We start from the raw sequence: 27,593 nt of genomic DNA, 5'->3' as shown, positions 1-27,593 counted from the left end.
AGTTTGAGGCCAACCTCATCAACTTAGTGAGACCTTGTCTTAAAAAAAAAAATGGTTAAAAGAACTTGGATGTTTCTTTCTGGAGAAATTTGCATTTAATATTCAAACTGCATTACTAAGGTATGTGTGAGTCAGACTATTGCCAGTCTGACTCACACATACCTTACAGACTAGATTCAATCCCTAGTATATGATAGATGGAGGGAGGGAGGGAGGAAAGAAAAGAAAAGAAAGGAAAAAAAACCCAGGGGCTGGTGACAAGGAAGAACTGCCATTGTCTGTAGTGTTTCTTATTCTGGTGTTAAAATGTACTAGAGTAGGGTTGGGGGTGTGGCTCAGGACTCGACAAGCTTGTGTGAGACCCTGGGTTTGATCCTCAGCACCACATATAAATAAATAAAATAAAGGTATGGTGTCCACCTACAACTAAAAGTGTGTGTGTGTGTGTGTGTGTGTGTGTGTGTATTTTTAATGTACTAGAGTATTAGATGGTGGTGATGGTTATACATCTTTGTGAATATACCAAGAACTACTGATTTCTGTACCTTAAGAGAGTAAATTTTATGGTACATGAATTCTCAACTTTACAAAAGAGACTAAAAGAATATGTACACAGCTGAAGAGCATCACCCGCTAAGGGTCAGGCATTTGATTTTCACAAGAGCATTAGCAAGATGATTGCTTTCTAAAACATTCAAAGTGTAACTCCAGTTCACTACAAAAATCGGTAATATAAATTATACACAGGGCCTTTAGATTTTGTAAAGACTTTAAAGATCATTGAGCTTGGTGCAGTGGCACAAACCTGTAATTTCAGTAATTCCAGAGGCTGAAGCAGTTGGATTTCAAGTTCAGGGCCAGCCTTGGCAACTTAGTGAGACCCTGTCTCAAAAGAAAAAATAAAAAGGGCTGAGGTTGAAGCTCAGTGGTAAAGCACCCTATCGGTTAAGTCCCCTTTAGAATAAAAAACCGAGGGTTGTGGGGTGGAGATCATTAAGAAATCGCTGTTGTGAAAGCACATTGTTAAGTGGTATAGGAGACTCTTTAGAGAATTCATACTGGTAGTTAAGTCATAAAATTATGGAATATGGGAAGACCTATACTTGGAAAGAATACTTTTATCAGAAAGGTTTCTTGGTAAGAAACACTATGAAATATATTTAAAATTGGATAACAATAATATTTTATTCAAGGGCTGGGGCTGTAGCTCAGTGGCAAAGCGCTTGCCTAGCATGCGTGAGGCACCGGGTTTGATCCTCAGCACCACATAAAAATAAATAAAATAAAGTCATTCTGTCAAAAAAAAATTAAAAAAATTTTATTCAAGTCAGGTGCATTGGCGAATGCCTGTAATCCCAGAGGTTTGGGAGGTTGAGGCAGGAGGATGTGAATTCAAAGCCAGCCTCAGCAAAAGTGAGGCACTAAGCAACTCAGTGAGACCCTGTCTCTAAATGAAATACAAAATAGGGCTGGGGATGTGGCTCAGTGGTTGAGTGTCCCTGAGATATCATCCCTGATACTGCCCCTCCAAAAAAGATTTTATTCACATGATGATTAGATAATTTATATCTTGAGAAAATGCAAATATAAGAAATGTATTAAGGTCTTTATAGCAATATTCTCTATCAAATAATTTTTTAAATGTTTAATTAACATAATTAATGACTTTCACTTCTCTCCTAAATATTAGGATGTTTATACCATAGAGAAAAATTATGTGACTATAAAAATTGCTTTTTTCATGAACTCTAATAATTCAGTAAAAGCAATTTCATATGCCATTTGTTATTTTGAGCAATATAAAGTGGTGTCCAACACCATTCAATTATTCTTTAACATAATCAAATTTATGTTAGAAAATGACTTCTTTGTGTAATAAGTGGGAGAATGGAAATACTTTTAGTCAATCATTTATATACCTACATTTCTATTTTTAAATATGTAGTAGTTAGAATTTTTTCACTATTGTAAAGGATAAAGATATCCTTTTTATGTAAGCAGAATTTTCTCTAAGATATGTATGTGTTTATAAGTAGCATTAAATCTGGACACAGGTGAATATAAATTGTTTATATTCTATTCCAACAAAATACATATTTGATGACATACAGTTTGTTGTGTTTCATTACCAATATATGGTAATGAGATAGGGATTTAGGATAGAGAAATACTGAATTTTAAGGGAAATGCTCACAAGCTACTGAGATGCAGAAAACTATCTTTTGCATATCACATACACAAATGAAGCAGGCTCAATTTCTAAAAATTATCCGTGTATACTGATCTCATTGCTGTTCTTAGCATATGAGAATATAGAGGGAAAACCAATTGAGATGAAGAAAAAACAGTTGTAAATCTTGAGCAACATGCCCTTGTAGAATGAGGGAAATTCACAAGCGCAAGGGAAACTCCACCCTAAATCCACTTCTAATCCGGCTCCTGATATAGCCCTTCTATAAATATTGGATTGTCAGCCCAAGGCAGGTCTGCTCACTCTTGGGATAGCCTGCATTCTCCCTTGAATGTGTGTATGACTTCCTAAATAAACCTGTGTGTTGCCTTTGTCTGGCTTGTGTTGAAATTCTTTTCCGTCTCCTATGCCAAGAACCCTGCTGGTCCTGAGTTGAGTTCCCCTCTTCTCTGGGGACTCTTAACCCTTCTCCTGACAGTTGCAGGTGCTATTGTAGTATAACAAACTGCCTTAATACAGTATTACCCATCAATTCCTTTGTGTAAATCTCCATCAATCTCTTCTTGTATATCTGATTTGTTATGTTGTCATGGTGGTTTGAGTATTGATTTTCACTAAGTAAAACTATCTTTTGCATACAATGTATACAAATGAAGCAGGCTCAATTATCTGTGTGTTCTGATCTCATTGCCATTCTTAACATATGAGAATGTAGAGGAAAAACAACTCAAAACTGTTTTTGTACTATATTTCCATAATACCAGATATATGGGGTTTCCCCACACACCAAAAAAGCAATAGTTTTTTTGTAACAGCAAGTGTCCTTTAATACAGTCCTACCTAGACTGCATACATCCCACAAATCGAGGGCTAAGTACCAAAACTACCCCCGACTCCTTTTTTTTAAGCCTGTATTTTATTTTTATGTGGTGTCAGGAATTGAACCCAGTGCCTCATGCATGCTAGGCAAGCGCTCTACAACTGAGGCACAACTCTGCCCCCATACTTTTGATGGCTATAAATCAGGGTTACCACAATTCCCTCTAAGGTTTGATTAATTTTCTGGAGTGACTCAAAGCTCAGAAAAGTTTATCGTTTATTATTTTATTATAAAGGATATTACATAGATGAAGAGATGCATATGGATAGGAATGGGGGAAGGGACTCAGGTCTTCCATGTCCTCTACAGAAACAGTGCCCTTCAGGAACCTCCATGTATTTAGCAATCTGGAAGCACTCCAAGACTTGTCACTTGTGAGCTTTTATGGAAACTTTCATACACAGGCAGGATTTTCTATCAGGGACCACTGGTGATGGACTTAACTTGCACACATAGCCCCACCACCAAGGCTGAAAGTCCTAACCCTCTAATGTCTTTCAGGTGAGTATCCTCCATCCTGAAGCTACGGAAGCCATCAGCTAACTCATTAGCACGCACACGGACACTGAAGATTCTAAAGATTTTAGGCCTCATTTGCAAGGAAACAGGAAGAAGACTACATATTCCACAGTATATTTTGCAACACAAGTAGAGTGGATGGCTCAGTCATAGGGAACTTTATTAGATAATGCCAAATTGTTTTCCAGTTTATACCTGTGTTCTAGTGAGGGAATATATTAGTCCTAGAACCTTATTTCTTTTTTTGGGGGGAGATTTATCCTTTTTTAAAAATTTGTTCTTTTTAGATCTACATGACAGTAGAATGTACTAACATATTGTGCATACATGGAGTATAACTTATTCTAATTAGGATCCCATTCTTGTGGTTTAAAATGATGTGGAGTTACACTGGTCATATATTCATATATGAACATGGGAAAGTTATGTCTGATTCTTCTACTGTCTTTCCTATTCCCATCCATGTCCCTTCCCTTCATTTCCCTTTGTCTAATTCAAAGTAGTTCTATTCTTCCCTCCCCCTTGTTATTGTGTGTTAGCATCCGCATATCAGAGAACATCTGGCCTTTGGCTTTTGGGGATTGGCTTATTTCACTTAGTCTGATACTCTGATTCCATCCATTACCAACAAATGCCATAATTTCATTTTTCTTCATGGCTGAGTAATATTACATTGTGTATATATACCACATTTTCTTTATTCATTCATCTGTTGAAGGGCACCTAAGTTGGTTCCATAGCTTAGCTATTGTGAATTAAGTTGCTATAAACATTGATGTGCTGCATCACTGTGGAGTGTTGATTTTAAGTCCTTTGGGTATATATTAAAGAGTGGGATAACTGGGTCAAATGGGGTTCCATTCCAGGTTTTCTGAGAAACCGTCATACTGCTTTCCAGAGTGTTTGCACCCATTTGCAGTCCTACCAGCAATGTTGCACCAATTTGTAGTCCCACCAGCGATGCAGTCCCCCCATCCTTGCCAACATTTTTACTTGTATTTTTTTATAGTACACAAATAGTGCACACATTTTCTCTGGTTGTACACAAAGTAGATCTTCATGTCTTCACACATGTATCTAAGGTAATGATGTCCATCTAATTCTATTCCCATGCCCCCTCCCTTCCCCTCCTGGAACTTTGCCCTATCCAAATTCCTCCATTCTCCCATGCTCTCCACCACCAACCCACATTATGGATCAGCATCCATTTATCAAAGAAGACATTCAGCCTTTGTTTTTTGGTGATTGGTTTACTTCACTTAGCATGATGTTCTCCAACTCCATCCACTTACCTACAAATGCCGTGATTTTATTCTCTTTTCATGCTGAGTAATATTCCATTGTGTATATAAACCACAGTTTCTTTATCCATTCATCTATTGAAGGGCATCTAGGTTGGTTCCACAATTTAGGTATTTGAATTGGGCTGCTATAAACATTGATGTGGCTGCATCACTGTACTATACTGTTTTTAAGTCCTTTGCATATAAATTGAGGAGTAGGTATCTGGGTCAAATGGTGGTTCCATTCCAAGTTTTCTGAGAAATCTCCATACTGCTTTCCAGAATGGTTGCACCAATTTTCAGTCCCACCAGCAATGTATGAGGGTACTTTTTTCCCCACATCCTTGCCAACATTTTTATTACTTGTAGTCTTGATTAATGCCATTCTGACTGGAGGGAGACGGAATCTCAGTGTAGTTTTAATTTACATTTCTCTGCTAGAGATGTTGAACTTTCCTTTAAGTACTTTAAATAGTTTGAAATACTGATTTTTACAGAATATATTTTATTTAGGAAATGATTTTTTAGATACTATGAGTTGTATCTTGTGATCAGAACTATTTCCGTTGACTTAGAATGTCTAAAGATGTTAATCACCCACAATTTCATTCAGTAGTAACAAGAAAAAAAATAATTTCAACCAACTTAAGTGGTAGGAGCAAAAGTATTTTTCTTCTGTTCTATAGATAATATGCAACTGCAACATATTGGCTTTAATTTGTATGGTTTTTCTAGTTATACAATCCTGTGATCTAGAAATTATAATTTTACCTCTTTCAAGTTTTACTTGCTCACTAGAAACAATTCTGCAAGCAAAATAACATATATGAAACATGAATTTCTCAATAACTCATTAGTATTACACAAAGTGATCCACTTTTAGTCATCATGAAATGTACAAACAAAACCATAATAAATAGTTGGTATAGACTCATTGATTTTTCTGTGATCTCATGTCACAAACCCACAATCCCACAGACCCACCATGACATTCCATTTACAAATCCAGGGAATCCATCACATAACCCTATATAGACATGAAACCAAACTCAGAAAGCAGTTGCCTCGAACACAACTCCTTTACAATTAATTATCCTAAAATTTTATCAGTTTCTTAGAAAGTTAAACTTATCAATTACCCAGCAATTTTTCTTCTAGATTTTACCCAGAAGAAATGAAAGTATTGTTAACTTTACAATGTTTAAGACCTGTAAATAAACCAAATGATATTAAGAGAAAAAATGAATAAACAAATTGTGGCACATTAGCACAATGGAATGTTCATCTGAAATTTAAACTACATTAATATAGTATAAACTACATTAAGAAGTATATAAATAAAATATAAACTACATTAAGAAGTATGAGGGCTGGGGTTGTGGCTCAGCAGTAGAGCACTTGCCTAGCAAGTAAGTGCAAGGCCCTGGGTTCAATATTCAGCATCACATAAAAATAAATAAAATATTGTTGTGTTGTGAACTGATAAATACTAATCAATAAGAGTATAATAAAGGTTATAGATTAGTAAAAAAGAATACAGATTATGGATATAAGATTTTGATAAGTGAGATAAGACAATTATAAAGCAAGAACAGTCACAGACAGGCCTGACTCCATTTTGCTGCCTCCTGTAAAAAAAAAATGTTACAAGAGTTGTTTATGAGAAAATGAAATAAAAGCTGTTTTCTTTTTTTTTTTTTTTTAATTTTAATATTTATTTTTTAGTTATCGGCGGATACAACATCTTCGTTTTGTATGTGGTGCTGAGGATCGAACCCGGGCCGCACGCATGCCAGGCGAGCGCGCTACCGCTTGAGCCACATCCCCAGCCCAAAAGCTGTTTTCTTATAAAAATTATTTTTCTGTACTTTGTACTCCACAAATTGTACCTTGGTGTGAGTGCCCTTGTGGGTCTACATGACTTTGAATTGGTTTCTCGCCCCCACCGACCCCTATCCCCCAAATTCAGGATACCACTGTCTAGCACCTGCTTGAACCCACGAAGATGGTCAACTGAACTGCAAAGGTAATGCTCTTTTTTAGCTTCTATTTATCGCTTGATTGTTGACCAGAAAATTCCAGTCCTGCCTAGAGCCCACAAGTCCCACTTATTAATGTTTTAATTTCTGTGATTGGCTCGCTTATGTGGGTCACTGAGTTGGGATTTTTGTGCTTATAGTCTCCTTGGATGGACCAGGAAGCTGCTATCCTCCCATAGAGCTTGAGTCTATGCTGTGGGTGACAGTCACTGACCCAGTAAATAAAGCTCCTTTTTGATTTGAAATTCGGACTTAAGAGTGGTTTCTGGAGTGGCTGCCCATAACATTGTATCCAACTACAATTTAAAAACAATTTTTTTTTTTTAAAGAAGTAGTATGAGATACTATGATCAGCTAAAGGAGACAGGGAATTCTCAATTGAAAACTAAATTATGGTGACAGAAATTCGAACTCTGTAGTGAAACTGATTGGAAAAGGACACCTGGTAAGTTCCTGGCCACAAACTGAGCGTCTACAAACACGTCCGACGCCGCCCTGGGCGCTGGGGCGTTCTTTTGGGGAATAACTAACGAAACCCTCCAGCAACCCTCGGTCCTGAGCACGTCCCACGTCCTGGGGCTCTGCACTTTCAGGCCCGAGTAGAGCGAACCTCCCTCCTACCCAGGGTCCCAGTTCTGACCTCGGCTCTACTCGGCCGAACTCAAGATACCCCTTTTAGGGTTCGGGGTTCCAGTTTTCCAGCGGGTGGGGGCAACTCGGGATTCCGGTGTACTTCCGGCGCCAACCCTAGCAAGCACTTCCGGGTTCCTTTGCTCGGCGGCCTGGGTTTTCATTATTTTCTCCGCCGGCTTCCAGACGACTGGCGATCCTCAACCCTCCTCCGAGTTCCTGGGAACTCCCGGGAGATTCCCGAGCCTCGTGGGGTCTGTGTGGCCGGTGGGTTCTGCCTGAACGTTTGGACATGCCGGCGTTGGACTCCGTTTCCCACAGGCTCAGAGCCACGGATGAACCTGGAGCGTTGGTTCCCCTTCCGGTGTGGTGGTGTGGCGCACTTCCTGGGGAGTTGAGGCGGCTGAGGTCAGGCCCCGGCTCTCCCGAGGCGGGATGGATACTGTGGAGCCCGAAGCTACAAACCTGCGCAAGCCGCGAACGTTTGTGACGGCGACCCTGCAGGGTGTGGATGTACGAGAGGGAAGGGCTGAATGTGTTTGTGACGACGCCCTGGTGTGCGCCCTGATTGGTTTCTGATTGGACTCGTGTGACCGTTTCACTTGGTGTTTGGTGATGTAGGTGTTTCACTCTGTGACCTACTTGCCGAGCGTACCAGATGAAGTTTTTGTTTTCAACGAGTCCGTAGTGTCCCTTCTTCTTTTTTGTGATATTCTCGGTACCCAGCTTGGTGCATAACATAGAAGGGCATTGTGGCGTGAGTGACCACCCACCCCAGGTTCTAGTTGTGGGTTCCGTGGTTTTTTTGGAACATGTTTCCGGAATTGTCTTTTTCTGTCCTCACAGCTAGCTGTAGAGAAATAGTCATCACAAGAGAAGTCGTGTATTTCGGCCCAGAGTGGAAGTTCCAAGCAGAAAAGAACATTCTAAGTCATGAGGTGTGAATTGCATTGGCCTCCCAGATATGCTCCGGCGAAGATACTGAGGGGAGGGAGTTTTTCCTGGGAGATGGCCCCTTGAATACCCTGTGGAGGCATTTACACATTTCCTAACCACAGTATTTCCTGAGCTGTGTCCCCTAGAAGCCGATGTGAACCCCGAGGACAGGCTCTAGGCATTGATGATTCTGACACGGAGAAGAGTCTGTAGTTTTCTAGTTTCCCCTCTTCCATCTGGGTTTATGGGTTGTGTATGATGGGTGCTTGTCTGGTGGTGGACAGTATTATTTAGCCAGTCCAAGATCTCACAAGTCAGACTGATCTCACAAGTCCTTTCTTCTTGGTCATGTTATTCCTCAAGAGAAAGAAGGCTCCTGAAGTGGAAAGGAGCGCTGCTTTTTAATGGCCATCTCAAGGTCAGTTTGTATTTATTTTTGTTCTGTCAAATGCATTTTTCGTTTTTTTGTTTTTTTCAAGTGCTGAGTACTTGAAAAAAGTACTCAGGCCCTTGTGCATGCTATGTCAAATATATTTTTGTTTTATGAAAAAAACTATTTGCTTTCCTTCTCCTGAATTGCCTTGCCTTATTGTGACCTATCCTTTTATCTAATTCCTAGATTTTCCCTTCCTAAATAATAACATAGAGATGGATCCCCTTTTCCTCCAGTTACTGTGTGTTAGATATTCTTCAGTTACTGTGTGTTCCTAGGGCCATTTCCAGAGGCCTTAATTTTTTTGTGTTGTTGTGATAATATTTTACCAGTTTCACTGGGGAACATGCCCATTGAGCTTTACCCACTCTTATGCCAGAAGTGGAATTTCCTGACCGGTTCTTCACAGTTCTAACCATGGACCATGTGAGTAATTTCTCTCTTCATGAATATTTCCTTTTTCTGAATACACAACAGCTATAATAGAGAACGAATACCACATCCTCATCTTTTTCATTTTCTAGTGAGGGCTAGAATCAATCAGTGTCCCTTCTGTGTGCCCATCTGTTCTCCAAATGATGTTCAACACTCCCTATGTCTTCAGTCTACTATAGAGTAAGAATGGAATCCCTGGATTTTCCTTGTCATATTATTGAATATGGGAAAAAAAGCAGACAAATATTTGATGACATGGGCAAACTCTAAAATTCTCCACAGACCTGAGTTTCCAGATGGATTTGATTTGGCCCCAAGTTATACAAAATGATAAGATTAAAATTAGAAAATATTGGCTGGGGATGTGGCTCAAGCAGTAGCGGGCTTACCTGGCATGCGCGGGACTCTGGGTTTGATCCTCAACACCATATAAAAATAAAGATGTTGTGTCCACCTAAAAAAACTAAAATAAATATTAAAAAAATAATAATTACAAAATATCTCATCTCATCTAAATGCTTAAGTGTAAGTAAGTTGCTTTTGAATAGGTAGTCTATTTTGTAGCCACTAAAAAGCATGTATTAAATAATTTGTCATCAGAAGTAATAATTGTAAAATATGAAATGATACATAACATATAGCATTGAACTGGGGGCTTCAAGAAGTATGTAAGTTTTATCTTTTGAAGCACTGGAGATAGAACCCAGGGTCTTATACATGGTAGGCAAGTGCTCTACTATTAAGCTATTATACCTTTAGTTCCTGTGAGGGATTTTTAACTTATTTTCTAAGTTAGATATTTTTCTTATGCAGAGGAATGAAGATACAGAAACTTAATCTTTATTGATGATTCATGAAGTGGACCCATAGCAACATGCAATGGCATGTAGACACTATCTCATTTAATATGTGAACTGATTATTTTATTAATTCCCAGACATGTTTGGCTACTTACAAAATCCCACATTGTTTCAGATTTCTCTGCATTAAATGGATTCTTTAAAGACATACATAGCCTGATTTGGAAACACTAATTCCCTTATTTCTTAAGTCATAGGCTTATATCCACAGTATACTTGATTAACATCTAGTTCCCTTTCTATAATGCAGTTTTTTATTTCTTTTTCTTGAAAAGATTTCCTTAAATTTTACTGTAATATTTGGGTTTATTGTTTCAGGAATTGGTGACATTCAGAGATGTTGTCATCAACTTCTCTCAGGAAGAGTGGGAATACCTGGATTCTGCTCAGAGGGATTTATATTGGGATGTGATGATGGAGAACTATAGCAACTTGGTCTCACTGGGTAAATTTATCTGCATCAAATAATTTAGAATATGTTCTCTAGAATATAAACTAATATTCAGTGAACTCAAGACTATCTTTAAAAAAAAACTACTGAATTTCTTCTCCCTGTTCCAAAAATATTGTTTCATTGTTGTTATATTCCAGAGTAATCCTCCACTAAATATCTTCCTCATATTCATACCAGGCAGTTTATATAATTTCTATCTTCCTTGATTCTAAGGGTGCTGGAATTGACTTATAGAACATATATAGCATATCATAGGGATATTATATTGTATTTGATCTCAGAATTGCTGTAGATTTATTATGTTGTTTTCTTTTCCACTCTGTTGGACAAACACTATGACAAGTCCCAATTTTTATGACTATTAGAAGAATCTCTACAATTTACATATTGTTGGGTTGATAAACAGAATTCTTCATATTCATTTACTGCCACAAATATAGCTGCTTTTTGGTTAAAGAACTTTGCATTTAATACAGGGTTTGTTTTGGTCTTAGTCACCATTGTACAGAGCACTATGTCTTCAACATAGACACAAAGTCAATATGTCTCAGAAAGCTACTTATTTTCCTCTTAGCTTACAAAGTTTTTGCCTCACCTTAAGCTTTAAATAATTGACTCATTTAATTTTTTTTAATTTTAGTTAGTTATATATGATAGTAGACTGCATTTCTGCACTTTAGTATATCATATAGGTGGGTTGACCCATTTAATTCTTAAGGTAACACTGTTACATACTGTTTTATAGAAGAGATTGCTTATGACAGAAAATATGAGGTATATGTTTAGGGTTATACCACCTCTTAGTATCAAGAGGCAGCTTTTGGGGCTGGGGTTATAGCTCAGTGATAGAGCACTTGCACTGGGTTCAATCCTCAGCACCACATAAAAACAAAGATATTGTGTCCATCTTTTTTTTTATATATTTAATTTTTAGTTCTCGGCGGACACAACATCTTTGTTTGTATGTGGTGCTGAGGATCGAACCCGGGCCGCACACATGCCAGGCGAACGCGCTACCGCTTGAGCCACATCCCCAGCCCCATTGTGTCCATCTTAAAAAAAAAAAAAAAAGAGGCAGCTTTTCTGCTCAGGCAGGCTGGCGACAATGTATTCTTTTTTTCTTTTAGCTGGATTTTTATTTATTTATTTATTATTTATTTATTTTAATGTGGTGCTGAGGATTAAACCCAGTGCCTCACACATGGCAGGCAAGTGCTCTACCACTGAGCTACAGCCCCAGCCCAAACACACAGTATTCTTAACTGTCACATTAAACTGGTTCTCAAGACAAAGAACCAATATGGGTCCAAATAATGTAAGACCTGTATTAACTGTCTGGTTTCTCTGTGTTTTGTAATTCTGTGGTTATTCCCAAAGTGAAATATTCTTCTAATTCCTTCACATTTCTCTTCTATGAAGTGTTTATCATCATTTTTTTTAAAAAAAAATTTTAATTGTAGTTGGACACATTATCTTTATTTTATTTATTTTTATGTGGTGCTGAGAATTGAACCCAGGGCCTCTCTCATGCTAGGCGAGCACTCTACTGCTGAGCCACAACCCCATCCCCATGTTTATCATCATTTTGGGGATTAAGACTATAGCTCAGTGGTAGAGTGCTTGCCTAATCCCCAGTACCTCCCTCTATAATTTATATGTGTGTGTGTATATGTATATACATATATATATATATGTATATATATATATTTTTTTTTTGAACTAATTACAATTTGTTTTAAACATACATTGTTACATTGCCTCATTGTAAGCCGAGTTTTGCATTTATAAGCCAATTATGTTCTAACTTATTGGAGAAAGGATGTTCTCTAAAGGATTTGCAAGGATGTGACAGGAAGATAGGGCCAGGTGAGTGATAGCCTATGAAGCAGAGGAAGTAAGGCCCTGTGATACTGGCAAACTCTTTTTAAAAACCCTATATACAAAGGTCTGACACTTGAGGGAAGCCAATTAAGATTCTGATGGACACAGCTAGCTATTCTGTATACTGTTATAGATTTATATATGTCTATATTGACACAAAATATAGATATTCACATACTTTTTTGATGTCTACACTGAAGACAGCTATTAAGCTATCCCTTTTTATAATGGTGACCCAAACCAAAATGACATACTACTAGTTAAGACGTATAAGAAAACAAACAAGTAGAGAATGTATATAGCGATAAGTGTAAGAATAAAGGGTTAGAGGATGCTGGGGAATAGCTAATCCAGATATTGTAAATCAAACAGGTTCTCTTTGGTTTTAATCTGTGGACATACAGTTTCTTGTCAGTGATTTACCTAATATTTTAAGTCAGCAAGTTTCTAAATTTATCATTTCTTTTCATATATTGGTTGCCCTCATGTTTTTTGTTTTGTTTTTTGTTGTTTTTAATTTATTACTCTTTTCTTTGTTTTTTTAATCTATCATAAATATCCAGTCTTCTATCTAGGATAATGTCCCGCCAGCTTGAAAAACGTCCTTAAGTATTAGTTTTTGTAGTGCAGGTAGGCTGGAAATACATTTTTTTTTATTCAGTCTATCTATAAAAATGTCATTATTTTGCCTAAATTTTTTATTTGCTCTTTTTAGATATACATGATAGTAGAGCATATTCTAACATATTTTACATACATGGAGTATAACTTAATTCTAATTAGGATCTCATTCTTATGGTTGTACATGATGTGGAGTTTCACTGGTGGTATATTCATATATGAATATAGGAAAGTTATGTCTGATTCATTCTTCTGTCTTTTCTATTTCCATTCTCACTCCCTTCTCTGCATTCCCCTTTGTCTAAGCCAGTGAACTTCTATTCCCTGCCCGATTGTTTTGTGTTAGCATCTGCCTATCAGAGAACATCCAACCTTTAGTTTTGGGGGAATGGCTTATATCACTTAACATGATATCTCTAGATCCATCCGTTTACTGCCAAAAGTTACATAGTCATTCTTTTTTATGGCTGAGTAATATTCCATTGTGTATTTATACTCCATTTTCTTTATCCATTCATCTCTTGAAGGGCATCTGTTGGTTCCATAGCTTAGCTGTTTTGATCTGCTATAAACATCCATGTGTGTGTATCACTGTAGTATATTGATTTTAAGTCCTTTGGGTATAAACCAAGGAGTGGGACAACTGGGTAATGGTAGTTCCATTCCAGGTTTTCTGAGGAATTTCCATACTGCTTTCCAGAGTGGTTACACCAATTTGCAATCCTATCAGTAGCCCTCATGCTTTGTTGATAAACTTGAAATGTAATTCTAATAGGAAAGGCAGGAGGCAGAAACACCATATCTTTTATATTATTTTTATCTAATTAATGATCTCAAATGGTGCACTTTAAATTTTCTGACTTTTCATTATGAATTTAATGATTTTCATTGGTTCAGTATACTTTAGACTCCAGTTTTTTGTTTTATTTTTTTATTTAGTATTTTATTTCTTAGTATTTTTTTATTTTTTAAGATGGAAACAATCCGTTTACTTTATTTATTTTTATGTGTTGCTGAAACTAGAACTCAGTGCTTCACATGTTAAGCAAGCACTCTACCATTGAGCTATAACCTTAGCCCCTTGTTTTTGTTTTTTGGCACTGGGGATTTAACCCAGGGGTGCTTCACCACTGAGCTACATTCCCACCATTTTTCTTTTTTATTTTAAGGCAGGGTCTCAGTCAATTGCTTAGGGTCTTCCTAAGTTGCTGAGGCTAGTCTGAAACTTGTGATCCTTCTTGTCTCAGCTTCCTGAGTCTGGAATGCACCACTGCACTGCACCCAGCCAGTTTTTAATTTTTATATGCAGTTATTTGAAGTTTGGATAATTCCTCATGGTGATTTCTGTGAACTTTAACTTTATTCTTTTATAAAATAATTTTTTAAGTTGTAGATGTACACATACCTTTATTTTATTTATTAATTTAAAAAAATGTTTATTTTTTAGTTGTGGTTGGATACAATACCTTTTTATTTATTTATTTATTTTTATGTGGTGCTGAGGATTGAACCCAGGGCTTTGCACATATGAGGCAAGTGCTCTACCGCTAAGCCACAACCGCAGCCCTATTTATAAATTTTTATACGGTGCTGAGGATTGAAGCCATGCCTTATACATGGCAAGGCTAGCATCTGCTACTGAGCCACAATCCCATCCCTTGCTTCTTTAATCTTTAAATTTCTTGCTTTTTGACACAGGCTATCTGGCTATCCCAGTACTCTCCCAGTCTCAGACCATCCACCTAAATTAGTTACAAGTGTGTTTTCTAGCCTTTTGTTGTGTTTAACGTGTTTTAGTACACAAGCTTTTTTCTCCCTCTTTTGACTCTTGTACTTTTAAAATCGTAGTCTACTTTAACTCCCTCAGGTGATTTCTGTGTCCTTTTGACATCATCCTTAAGTATTAAACTTTTCTATTTTCTGATACAACAGTTCAAGGCATATCTTATACTGACCTTACTCCAGATCATAATTCGGATCTTTATTGTAGGATCCCTGCTTCATTACCTTATTTATTGTTACATCCAGGACAGTAGGCATGGTTATGATTTTTTGTTCATGGGAGTTAAGGTTCTGAAAAATTTTTTCTCTTTCTAGCAAATTAATGGTTTTCAACTTTTGTAGCTTTTGGGGTTAGTTTTAAATATCTAATTACCTAGAAATTAATTCATTATTCTACATTTTTCAACTTTATTGGTATGGGGTGGGGTATTATAAGGCTTTCATAAAATGCAATCTATGGTGGTTCCTTTTACATTTTATTTTGTATATTTGTTAATTCTGTTCTTATGTTTTTATCACATTCTTATTCTGTTTATTAATTTCCTCTTTCATATTTTCCTCAGGTAAATCTTTTTTCTATTTTTATGAGTGGCATGTATACATTGGTCATTTTCATTCATTTCTTTATAATACCATTTAAATCTTTACTTTTTATGTGACCAATATAATTTTCATAAATTATAGTTTATAAAGATTTCAACATCATGGTTCTCAGGAAATTTTTTTTATTTCAGTTACACTTCCACATTGACTCATAGTTAATAGAGAATTTTATTTCTAAATGTTTTTGGTTTATTGATACTGGTACTGGTTTACTGCTTTCATTAAATTATGATACTATCATTATTTTTTATTGTTACACTTAATTCACTTATAGGAAATTATTCTTGATCTTTCAGTTTTCCTTAAGCTTTATCTCATTGCCAAACTTGAGTGTCTGAAAAAATATTTTGTAACAAAATGTCTTAAAATCTTGCCCACCTAATCCACCTTCTCCATGTGACTCTTTCATCATATTCTCCTTTTATTTTTTTTTAAATATATTTTTTATTTGTAGATGGACGCAACATCTTTATTTTGTTTATTTTTGTGGTGCTAAAGTTTGAACCCAGTGCCTCACACATGCTAGGCAAGTACTACACCACTGTGCCACAGCCCCGCACCATATTCTCCTTTTCAATCACAAGACTTTACTCAGAATTCCATAAATTTAACAATATGGTATATTCTTATTTGTATATCTGAAATATTGTGATACTTTTGGGGGTAGTACAGAAGCGGCTGACTTTGGGTATCGGAAAATGGAAATGAGTATTTGGGAAAGATCATGAAGAAAAAAAAGATTTCGCAAGGATAGATGAGTAATAGTGAAAATGTTACCAATGAGAAGTATTGGTTGACATGTGAGATGAAAAAAAGCAATCAAGGCTCTGTGTAGGAGGATGAGTAATACTGGTAAAGACGTGTAGGTGGAGAAGCCTACAAATCTATGTAATTAATTTGATAATGTGCCATTTTCCATTTGACATACATTTGTATGTATACTTTCTTTTTATTTAAATTGCTTTCATCCAGTGATTTACTTTTCCTGTAATTAATTATCATATACTATATCCTTGGGGCCTATTATTCATTGGCACATTAAAAAATTAAGACATTTGTCCTTGTGCAGTTTAAGGAATGGAGAAATTAATGGCATAATAAAAGTAAACAACTATTGAACACACAATTGAAAAATATGAGGGCGGGGCTGGGGATGTGGCTCAAGTGGTAGTGCACTCGCCTAGCATGTGTGAGGCACTGGGTTCAATTCTCAGCACCACGTAAAAATAAAATAAAGATACTGTGTCCCCCTAAAACTAAAAAAAAATAAAAGGGGCTAGGGATGTGGCTCCAGCGGTAGCACGCTCTCCTGGCATGCACGGGACGCAGGGTTCAATCCTCAGCACCACATAAAAATACAATAAAGATGTTGTATCCGCCGAAAACTAAAAAATAAATATTTAAAAAAAATTAAAGGGGGCTGGGGTTGTGGCTGAGCGGTTGAGGCTCGCCTAGCACGTGTGAGGGCCTGGGTTCGATCCTCAGCACCACATAAAAAAATAAAGGTATTGTGTCCAACTATAACTTAAATATTTTTTTAAAAAATTTTTAAAATAGAAAAAGAAAAATATGAAGGCAATGAACCAGATATTTGAATGAAGATATAAAAATGAACTTACTTTAGGTTCAGCTATCTTAAGGTAGTTAACTTTTAGACCTAAGGTGATGAAAAGGAACTGGAATACAAAGAGATTATTTGTGAGAGATAAAATGTCCTTTGAGTTGGTGTAAATGGTAAGAAATGTGTTTTTATCTAGGAGGTGAAAAGAGATTAAAAGAAAGGAAGGAAGTTGAGTAAAATGAGGTCTTATGAGCAGCGCCTTTTTATCCATGGTAAATTGTTAATGATAAAATTGTTGATATGTGTATATTGTCAAATTTTTATGTGCATAAACAGTAGCTCTATAAGATGGTAATTATGGATTCTACATATATATATTTTGATTCACTTTATCTAGATTGGTTCCTCAACATCAGTACTTACAACAAGCTTACAAAGATGATCAACATCTACATTTCAGATCCACTGACTTAATATGTTTCCTTATCAAAAATCTCACAATGTTATATTACACTGTTAGCACTGTCTGAATTCTCTTTCTGCAGATTTTATAACAGTGCTTTAACTATTTACTTATTTATTTTGTTAGTTTTTTTGGTACCAAGAATTGAATCCAAGTGTGCTTTACCACTGAGATACATCCTCAGCCTCTTTCATTTTTTATTTTGAGACAGGATCTTATTAAGTTGCTTAGGACCTTGCGAAGTTGCTAAGGCTGGCTTTGAACTGTGATCCTTCTGCTTCAGCTCCTTAATCACTAGGATTACAGGCATCTTCCACCAAGCCCAGCTAAATATTCATTTGTACTGTGAATTATATTGTTTGTTTCTTAAGTTTTCTATGAGTTCTATTATTGTGACAGGGGGAAAAATTGTTTTTTCCCTTTTTTTTCAGATTTGGAGTCTAGGTGTGAGACAGAGATTTTATCTGTAAGAAAGGATGTTTTTGAAAACAGTGGTTCTCAGTTGGAAGTAATGGAAAATAGCAATCTCATTGACTTCAAAAGCTCCATTTTCAGAAATGACTGGCAAAGCAAAAACAAGATTGAAGTAAAAGGACCTGGATGGAGATGTTTCAGTAAGATGAAAATCATCTCTGACAAACAGCCCAATTATAAGAATTATAAATATCTTACATTACCTCAGAGAATGCATGGTGGTGCGAAGCCCTATGAATATAAGGAATGTGGGAAAGTGTTCAGTTGTGACTCAAACTTTGATCACTATCAGAGAATAATACATACTGATGAGAAAACCTATGAATGTAATGGATGCCAGAAAAACTCTGGGATGGATAATTCACATATACTACAATTGAATATTCATACTGGAGTGAAGCCTTGTAAATATATGGAACATGGGAATAAACTTAGTTTCTATGAAGATCTTAGTCTTTACCAAAAAATTTATAGCATTGGGACGTTCTATAAGTGTAAGGAATATGGGAGGATCTTTAGAAGTGTTGGAGAAATTACTCCCATTCAAAGAATTCATGATGGTGAGAAGCCCTATGAATGTACATTCTGTGGGAAATCCTTTAGGGTGCTTGCACAACTTACTCGACATCAGAAAATTCATACTGATGAGAAACCTTACAAATGTATGGAATGTGGCAAGGACTTTAGATTTCATTCACAGTTTACTGAACATCAGAGAATTCATACTGGGGAGAAACCATACAAATGTATCCACTGTGAGAAGGTTTTTAGAATTAGTTCACAACTCGTTGAACATCAGAGAATTCACACTGGTGAGAAACCTTATGCATGCAAGGAATGTGGGAAGGCTTTTGGAGTCTGTAGAGAACTTGCTCGACATCAGAGAATTCATACAGGTAAGAAACCCTATGAATGTAAGTCATGTGGAAAGGTCTTCAGAAATAGTTCATCCCTGACTAGGCATCAGAGAATCCATACTGGTGAGAAACCCTATAAATGTAAAGAATGTGAGAAAGCTTTTGGAGTAGGCAGTGAACTTACCCGACATGAGCGAATTCACAGTGGTCAGAAACCTTATGAATGTAAGGAGTGTGGTAAGTTCTTCAGACTTACTTCAGCCCTTATTCAACATCAGAGAATTCACAGTGGTGAGAAACCCTATGAATGTAAGATCTGTGGGAAGGCCTTTAGACATAGTTCAGCCCTTACTGAACATCAGAGAATTCATACTGGAGAGAAACCTTATGAATGCAAGGCATGTGGGAAGGCCTTTAGACATGGTTCATCTTTTACAAAACATCAGAGAGTTCATAGTGCTGAGAAACCCTATGAATGTAAGGAATGCAGGAATGCCTTTAGTGTGGGTGAGAATATTACTTGAAAAATTTCTACTATTTTTTAATGAAATGAGTATTTATTTGAATGAAATGAGTGTGTGAGGGCCTTTTCCTTGTGATTTTCACTGGAAAAAAATTTGAGGATATAAAATATAATCAAGGATGATTCATATCCCTCTCCTTTTACAGTCTGTTCCCAGACTTCATGGTCATTCTGTGTTCCAAAAAGGAATTTTTCAATCATTGGTGACATGTATACCTTTATAATTTTGTAAATACTGCCAAAAATTTCTGTTTTTATATTAACATTCTCATTCTCTATTGACTCATGATGGTCTCTTCATCCATTTCTGAAATTTGTGGAATACATGTTCATCTAATAATTAGTGGTTTCAGTTAATTTTGTGAGTTTCTTGTCTATATATTTTCTCTTAATAGCTTTTGGTGTTTATGTTTTCATTGTTTTGTCAATTTTATCATTTGTAATATTAATAAAATATCCTTTTTGTATTATAATTCTTTGCTTCTCTATCTGATATATTTTTCTTCATCTACACAGTTAGAGCTCCCAGTTAAATAAAACATAGTTTTAAAGTCTTATGACCCTGCCTTGTTAAATTTTCTTTTGGTTTCTATTGCTTTTTATTTATAGATGTATAACCACCTCTCCATTTTCATCAGTTGTTTGATTTATTTTTAAATTTCTATTTTGTTTTGACACAACAGATTCCTTTAAATATCTATCATAAAACAATTCTGTTAAGGAGCCTTTTATCTCTAGGTGGTACCAGCCAGGATTAAAGTGAAAGGAACATCTTGATATATGATGAAAATTACTAAACCAGCGTTTTTTTTCTTTTTTGGGGGGGTGAGTACTGGGAATTGAACTTAGGCATTTGACCATATCCCCAGCCCTATTTTGTATTTTATTTAGAGACATGGTCTCAACTGAGTTGCTTAGCACCTTGCTTTTGTGGAGGCTGGCTTTGAACTCTCCATCCTCCTGCCTCAGTCTCTCGAGTCGCTGAGATTACAGGTGTGTGCCACCATGCCTAGCTCTAAACTAGTCTTTTAAACTTGTTTAGCACCCTTAACTATTGGAGTGTCTATAATCTGATCACTGAACTTAAATTAAGGTTTGCAAGTATATATTACCATGGTTTCAATTGTTTTTGTGTAGATCCTTTCTTTTTATTTCCTCTCAGAATTACCAGAGTTCAATAATCAGTAGACTCTCTTTGGGGCTAGGGGAGTAGATCAGAGGTAGAGCTCATACTTAGCATGCATGAGGCCCTGGATTCAAATTCCAGCACCAACAAATAAACAAATGAGTTAAATAGTATACCTTTCTTTTTTTAAGGTCTTTCTTAAAAAATATTTTTAGTTGTAAAGGGACACAATACCTTTATTTTATTTACTTACTTTTTATTTAGTACTGAGGTTCGAACCCAGTGCCTCACACATGCTGGGCAAGTACACTACCACTGAGCTATAAGTATAATTCCAGCCCTATTTTAGTAATCTTAAATGACCCAAATTGTCTGTTTGACAATTGACAAAGTTATGCAATCATATGAGATCATGAGTCACTGGTTTTTAGATTTTTTTAGAAGAAAATTTAACCATTATGTTTAGATAACTTTATGTCACCATTATTCATTAGATTTTAAATTGACATGTTTCCCAGAACTTGGGTGCTTTTCAAAGTTTCACATGATCACCAGTAGTAATAACTTTCTCATTGGATATGTTAAGCTATGTTTTCTGTAAGTATTTCTTTATGAGTGTTTTATACATGTTTTTGTACATGTAGTTGGTGGCTAGTTTATGTCCTACACAGTAAAAAAATGAGTCTGTGATGTTAACTTTGGTATTAGGGTAATTTTCTACTTTGTATCTTTGAAAAGAGTGAACACTATTTATTGAATTACTGTGTGACCACCACTACTGATTTACTCTTGGATTTTATTCTTCGTGGTCATTCTGAGTTAATATCCAGGCTGCTTAATTTTCTTGGGCATAGTACTCTAGGACTACTTGTCATGTATTCCTTTGTGTATGTGTTTTTCCTTTCCAATTTAAGGAAATGAAAGCAATGAGCTATATAAACTGTATATAGACATAAAATTGATGGTAGAAACAAAATAGCCATTAAATTTCTTGGCATTTAATTTTTGAAGTCCCTCTTGAATAAATGACAAATGAATGAGTGAAATGTATCCTTGTTGTGTTTCCCTTATTTTTTAATTATAGCCACATTTTTTATCATATATTAACATTTTTCTTTGAATTTTATATGAACCCTAAAAGCCAATAAAACTGATGCTGTTTGTGTTCATTATTGTCTTTGTTTTTACTATAGTTTGGTGCTCAAAAATATGAAACTTCACCATTTGTTTCCATTTTCATTTGTCCCTTTATCCTTTCTGAATTTTCCTTATTCTACATTTAAACTTTGTGTTTTTTCAAATTCAAGATGATACTTTCCAATTTATTGCTGTCCTGAACTTATCTATTCCTAAGAAAGTAATCCCACTTCTGTTTACTGGTGAATAGCATTAAACTAGTATGTATGTAAGGGATGCATGGAGAGTCTGTGGTTGATTGCTTCCCCACATTCCTGCCCTAACCTGCAGTGTGGCTGTATTTGGAGATAGGCCTTTTAGAATGTAACCAAGGTTGAATAAAGATATAAAGAATTGATCTTGATCGAAAATGGATGGTGATCTTCTGCATGAAGATAGTGACCTTCTAAGGGACATCTCACTTTGCATGCTCACACACCAAGGAAAGGCCACATGAGAACAAAAGAAGATGGGCATCTACAAGCCAAGAAGAAAGCCCTCACCAGGAAGTGAATCTACTAGCACCTTGATTGTGGACTTCACAACCTCCAGAACTGTAAGAAAATACTTATCTGTTATACAAGTCGTATAGTGTATAAGACTTTGCTATGGCATCTCAGACAGACTAACAAAGGTTTTGGTAATCAGAACTAGGGTATTGCTGTTACAAGTGCCTAAAAATGCAGAAGCTAGGCTTTGGAAATAGGTAATGGGCAGAGAGGCTGGAAAAGTTCTAAGACTAATGGTAGATTGATTTTCATTCAAAATAATTATTGATAGATAATATTTGATACTATTATATTACTCCCTGTTTACTAGTTATTTTGTAGATCTTTTTGTTCCTTTATTTGTCCTCCTTTATGGTTAAGTGGTTTTCTCTATCAGTAGGTTTTTATTCCCGACTTTTTGTTTTTAATGTATCAAATTTTTTTTATTTTGGGATAGTCTTATTGGGTTGAATCTGATTGGTGAACTTTGGCCTTCCTATACTAGATATTTGATATTTGTATCTTTCTACAGGTTTGGAAAGTTTTCTGTTAATCTTTAAAATAAACATTCTACCACTTTGTCATTCTCAAGCCTCTCTTTGATACCAATGACATATATATAGATTTATTTTTTGATCATGTCCCACAGATCCTGTAAGTATTCTTCACTCATTCTCATTCTCTTTTTTATTCTCTTGTGTTTTCAAGTAGCCCATCTTCAAGTTCTTTGACTTTCTTGTGCTTCATCGTTTTGATGTTGGTGCTAATATGTAATTCATTTTTGCTATTGTGTTTTTCAACTTCAGTAGTTCTGGGTGTTTTGTTTTTTTTTTTAGTTATTTCAGTCTGTTAAATTTTTCTGATATATTTCTAAGTTGTTTCTCTGTGCTTTCTTAGTGTGTGGAGTTTTCTTAAAACTGCTTTTCTTGATTTTTTTTTTAAACTGGGAATTGAACCAAGGAACATTTTATCACTAAGCTACATCCCAAATGTGATGGAATATGTGAATATAAACATTCAAAAAGCTCAGTGAAATTCAAGTAAGATGAACTCAGAGACCCACATTACAAATGCATTATAATCAAATTTTCAAAGTAAAAAATAGAATCCTGTTAGCAGCAAGAGAGGTGACTTGTTACATATAAGGGATCCATCCTCCACAAGATTATCAGATTTCTCAAGATAAATCAATGGTGGCCAATAGTCAATGATCCAGTGCTACATTTTAGATCTTAATTGTCTCTCAAAGGACATGTGTTGAAAGTTTGGTCACTGTCCTGTAGCACTTTGGGGAGATGATGCAACTTTTATGAAGTGGGGCCTAGTGGAAGGAAGTTATGTCACTAGGGGTATGCCCTTAGAGGAGATACTGGGACCCTAACCCCTTTCACTCTTTCCTTCCCAGCTGCCATGAAGAGAACAGAGTTCCTCTGCCACATGCTCGCTGCCATAATGTATCTTTATATGCAGGCAAAACTGTTTTTCAAAATTGAGGGTTAAATTTTTTTCTTTATCTAGGAAGATAAAAGTCATTACTATTATACCTGGCTTGCAAGAAATGTTCAATGGAGCCCAGCAAAGAGAAATGAAATATTACAACACAGTAACTTGAAACCATAGGAAGAGATAAAGATTTCAATAAAGGTAAATACCTGGGTAATTATAAAAGCTAGTATTATTGTAATCATGGAAATAGCATCAAATGATGCTAATTGTCAGGATCCAATTTGACATGACTACAGCCATCTTGGTGATAACCACTGTCTTGCCTATCGGGTGCTCCTGGCATACATTCCAAAACCTGTAGGATAAATAAGATAATAAGACCATATATTGTACCAGGAATTAATGCCTGGACTGTCTCTGACAATTGCTGTGTTAATAGTTTCTGAGAAAGCCCAGGTGTATTCTGGTTGGCTAGGTTAGCATATAAGCCCCTTCCTCCTGTCCTGGGGTATCTTGCTTCTGCCTGAGTCCCTAATAAGTTGCATTTTGTATGATCCTGGATTTGCCCACCTGGTTCTTCAGTCATAGCACCTTTTGTTTTGGGTGGCCGGTTCTGGTACACTGGGTTATTTCCTGAACTCTAATATATTTGAAAATCACAGTTGTTAGTCTGATAGCTATTATTATTATTATTATTATTATTATTATTATTATTATTGTTATTCACAGTTTGTAACTTCATGTTTTGTTTTATACATTGTTTAATATACTAATGCCTTCAAGCAAATATTAGTGTAGGTTTTGGGCACACAGTATATAAAGCTGTAATTTTGTGACAAGGGAAAGGAGTGAGGTGGGGATGGTCTTGTAAGGAGCAATTTTTTGTATGAAAATTAAGCTGGTATGAATTCAAATTAGAGTATTACCTTGTTATGATGTTTAATGTAATCTCCATCATAATCATGGAGAAAACAGTTATGCACAAAAGGAAGTAGAAAAGAAATTCAAATATTTCACTACCAAAAAATTATGTAAAAGAAGACAGTAATACAGGGAATGAAGGACCAAAAAAGGCATTTATTCACTTTTTAGTTGTAGATGGACACAATACCTTTATTTTGTTTATTTAGTTTTATGTGGTGCTGGGGATCAAACCCAGTGCCTCACATGTGCTGGGCAAGTGCTCTATCACTGAGCTACAACCCCAGCAAAAGACATTATAATATAGAAAACAGCAAAGAGAGAGAAGTCCTTCCTTTTTAGTAATGTAAATATTTACAGAAGGCTTATACTTTCAAATCAAAGACAGAAATCTGAAAAGGAAAATTACAAAAGCAATTCTGATTACAATAATAATTGAAAAATAAAATATTGAGGGATTAAAATAGCCAAAGAGCTGGGAAGACTAATCCCAGCAGCTTGGAAAGCTGAGGCAGGGGGAATCAGAAGTTCAAGGCCATAAGCAACTTCATAAGACCCTGACCCAAAATTTAAAAAAGGAGATGGGGGTGGGGATGTAGCTCGATAGTAAAGTACCCCTGGGATCAATCCCCAGTACGAAAAATAAATAAATACGCTGAAGAAGTGAGATTTGTACAAGGAAAACAACAAAATATTGCTGAAAGAAATTTAAGACATAAATAAATGGAAACATATCCTATTCATGAATTGGAAAACTTCATTGTTCAAAAGTAAGTGAAATGAAATTTCACTATCCAAGGCAATCTATAGACTTAATTCCATCTCTATTAAAACAGCAATGGCTGTTTCTGTTTATTCTTTGTAGAAACATAAAAGCCCATCCTACATATCATGTAGAATATTAAGAGACCTTGAATAGCTAACTAAGTAGGCTGGGGATGTAGCTTGGCAGTAGGAGCATTTGCCTACTGTGTGTGAGACCCTGGATTCAGTCTCCAACACTGAAAAAAAAAAAGGAGGATGTACACTTCATGATTAGTATAGAGGTAGTATAATCAAAATCTTGTAATACTGCAGTAAAGACTGGAGATGAAGCCCAGTAGTAGAGCACTTGCCTACCCTCTGGGTACTGGGGTCAATCCCCAGTACCCAGAGAGTAGGGGAAGTACAAAAGTTTGAACAAAGGAACAAAAGAAATATGCAAAAAACAGCAAAATGACAAATATGAATCAATCATGTCAATTACATTAAATGTTTAAATGGCAGCCTTTACAGAAAAATTCATCATATCCCTTTGCAGAAGAGGCAAAGATCTAAAACAGTAAGATCAGATTAGTGAGTATTAGACAATCTACTATTGTGTGTGCTGTCAACATTCTGGAAAATTCTACCATTGAATTTGCCCTTGAGGATGTTTTGGAAGGTAAGCTCAATAGGAAAATGGTGAAAATAAGCATGGGAGCATGTTTCTTCAGACATAAAAATTTGGCAGATAGGGGAGGCTGAGGCAGGAGGATTGCAAATTCAAGGCCAGCCTTAGCAACTTCGCAAGACTGTTTCTCAAAATAAAAAGGACTAGGTAGCTCAGTGGTAAAGCATCCCTGGGTTCAATCCCCACCACCATAAAAAAAGAAAAGAAAAAAAAATTGGTTGGTAAAGATGAATTCATGACTGCAGATTCTAAATTTCTGGTATTGCAGTAATCCACTGGCAAGAAGAGGAGAGTTGTCTCAATCTTGTGCAGAGAAATGTTAATATTTTCAAATTCATTACTCCTCAGATTGTCAAATACAGTCCTGACATTACATCATAATTGTTTCTAACCCAGTAAGCATACTTATATGTGTTACCTGGAAACTGTTACCCAAACACTCTTGATTGAATGTGGGTGCAAACTGAATTTTGTTAGATTTCACTATCTTTTGACTGAAAGATTTGGCATTAATTCCAACAGCTGCCATGGATGGATTTTGGGAGAACATGGCAAATCGAGTGTGCTGCGAGTGTGGCTGGAGTGGAGTAAATATGGCAAGTGTTCCTCTCCAGGATCTGAATGTAGCAATGGATAATGATAGTAAAAACTGGAAGTAAGTACATAAGATGGTTGGTTGGCAGTGCCTGTGAATTCATCAAGCTAAAAGGATTGATCAACTGGATTAATAAATGTAGTTCTCATTGAATCCCTATTCAAAAACCCATCCAGGATTCATCCAAAGTTAGCAGTGACAAAGGAGCTGTATGGCATTGAGAGTGAAATCTTGAGTTTTCCATGTATTCTCAATCCTGGGGGATTAGCCAGCATTATCAATCAGAGCAGAAGAATAATGAGAATGCTCAGCTCAAGAAAAGTACAGATACCTTGTAGGACATCCAGAAGGACCTAAAAGACCCATGACTTATGATTAACCCTGAGCTTTTAATTTCTTTTTGAGAGAGAGAGAGAATATTTTAATATTTATTTTTTAGTTTTCGGCAGACACAACATCTTTCTTTGTATGTGGTGCTGAGGATTGAACCCAGGCCGCACGCATGCCAGGCGAGCGCGCTACCGCTTGAGCCACATCCCCAGCCCAAAGCCTTTAGTTTTTATCCATGTACATGGGTCATAGTTTCCCTCTTCCTTAATATGTGATGTGGAAAATTCCTGCAATTAGTCTTTACACAAAATTATCTCTTGGGTACTTCTTTTTTTTCAATTTTTTTTGCATTAATTGGTTATACACAATAGTAGAATGTGTTTATGCACTTTGATATAATTTATCATTTTTCTGAGTGTACATGTTGTAGAATCATATTGGTCATGCAGTCACACATATACATAAAGTATTAATAATAATAATAATAATAATAATAATGTCTGTTTCATTCTATCATCTTTCCTATCCCCACATTCTCTCCCCTCCCTTCCCCTCCCTTCACTTCCCTCTACCTAATCTAAGGTAACACTATTCAGCTCTAGTGCCCCCTCCCCCCCATTTCTTTTTTTTTTTTTTTTTATTTTTTTTTTGTTG

At 36.0% G+C, this 27,593-nt stretch overlaps 1 protein-coding gene across 8 annotated transcripts in view; it reads left to right on the top strand.

Annotated features, from left to right (window-relative positions):
- Nucleotides 1-7,687: 7,687 nt before the first annotated feature.
- The window catches only part of Znf529 (zinc finger protein 529), a 20,929-nt gene continuing 1,023 nt past the window's right edge, over nucleotides 7,688-27,593 (top strand). Inside the window, exons 1-8 of one of the 8 annotated variants that reach the window (XR_007343108.1) lie at nucleotides 7,688-8,896; nucleotides 9,244-9,337; nucleotides 10,525-10,651; nucleotides 18,003-18,941; nucleotides 22,171-22,283; nucleotides 22,748-22,869; nucleotides 23,734-23,859; nucleotides 26,537-26,669. Coding sequence is in view for 7 of the 8 variants with exons in the window: in XM_048791141.1 (XP_048647098.1) it covers nucleotides 9,284-9,337; nucleotides 10,525-10,651; nucleotides 18,003-19,426 (1,605 nt within the window). In the remaining variant the exon portion in view is untranslated. Of the gene's footprint in view, nucleotides 8,897-9,243; nucleotides 9,338-10,524; nucleotides 10,652-18,002; nucleotides 19,899-22,170; nucleotides 23,077-23,733; nucleotides 23,860-26,536; nucleotides 26,670-27,593 lie in introns of those variants that run through there. The other 7 variants (XM_048791141.1, XM_048791143.1, XM_048791142.1 and 4 more) reach the window with 7 other exon arrangements.

Source organism: Marmota marmota, unplaced genomic scaffold (assembly GCF_001458135.2).
Source record: "Marmota marmota marmota unplaced genomic scaffold, marMar, whole genome shotgun sequence".
In the NCBI taxonomy this organism is placed as follows: domain Eukaryota; kingdom Metazoa; phylum Chordata; class Mammalia; order Rodentia; family Sciuridae; genus Marmota; species Marmota marmota.
Note: the sequence above shows the minus strand (reverse complement) of the source record. Positions and strands in the feature narration are given on the sequence as shown.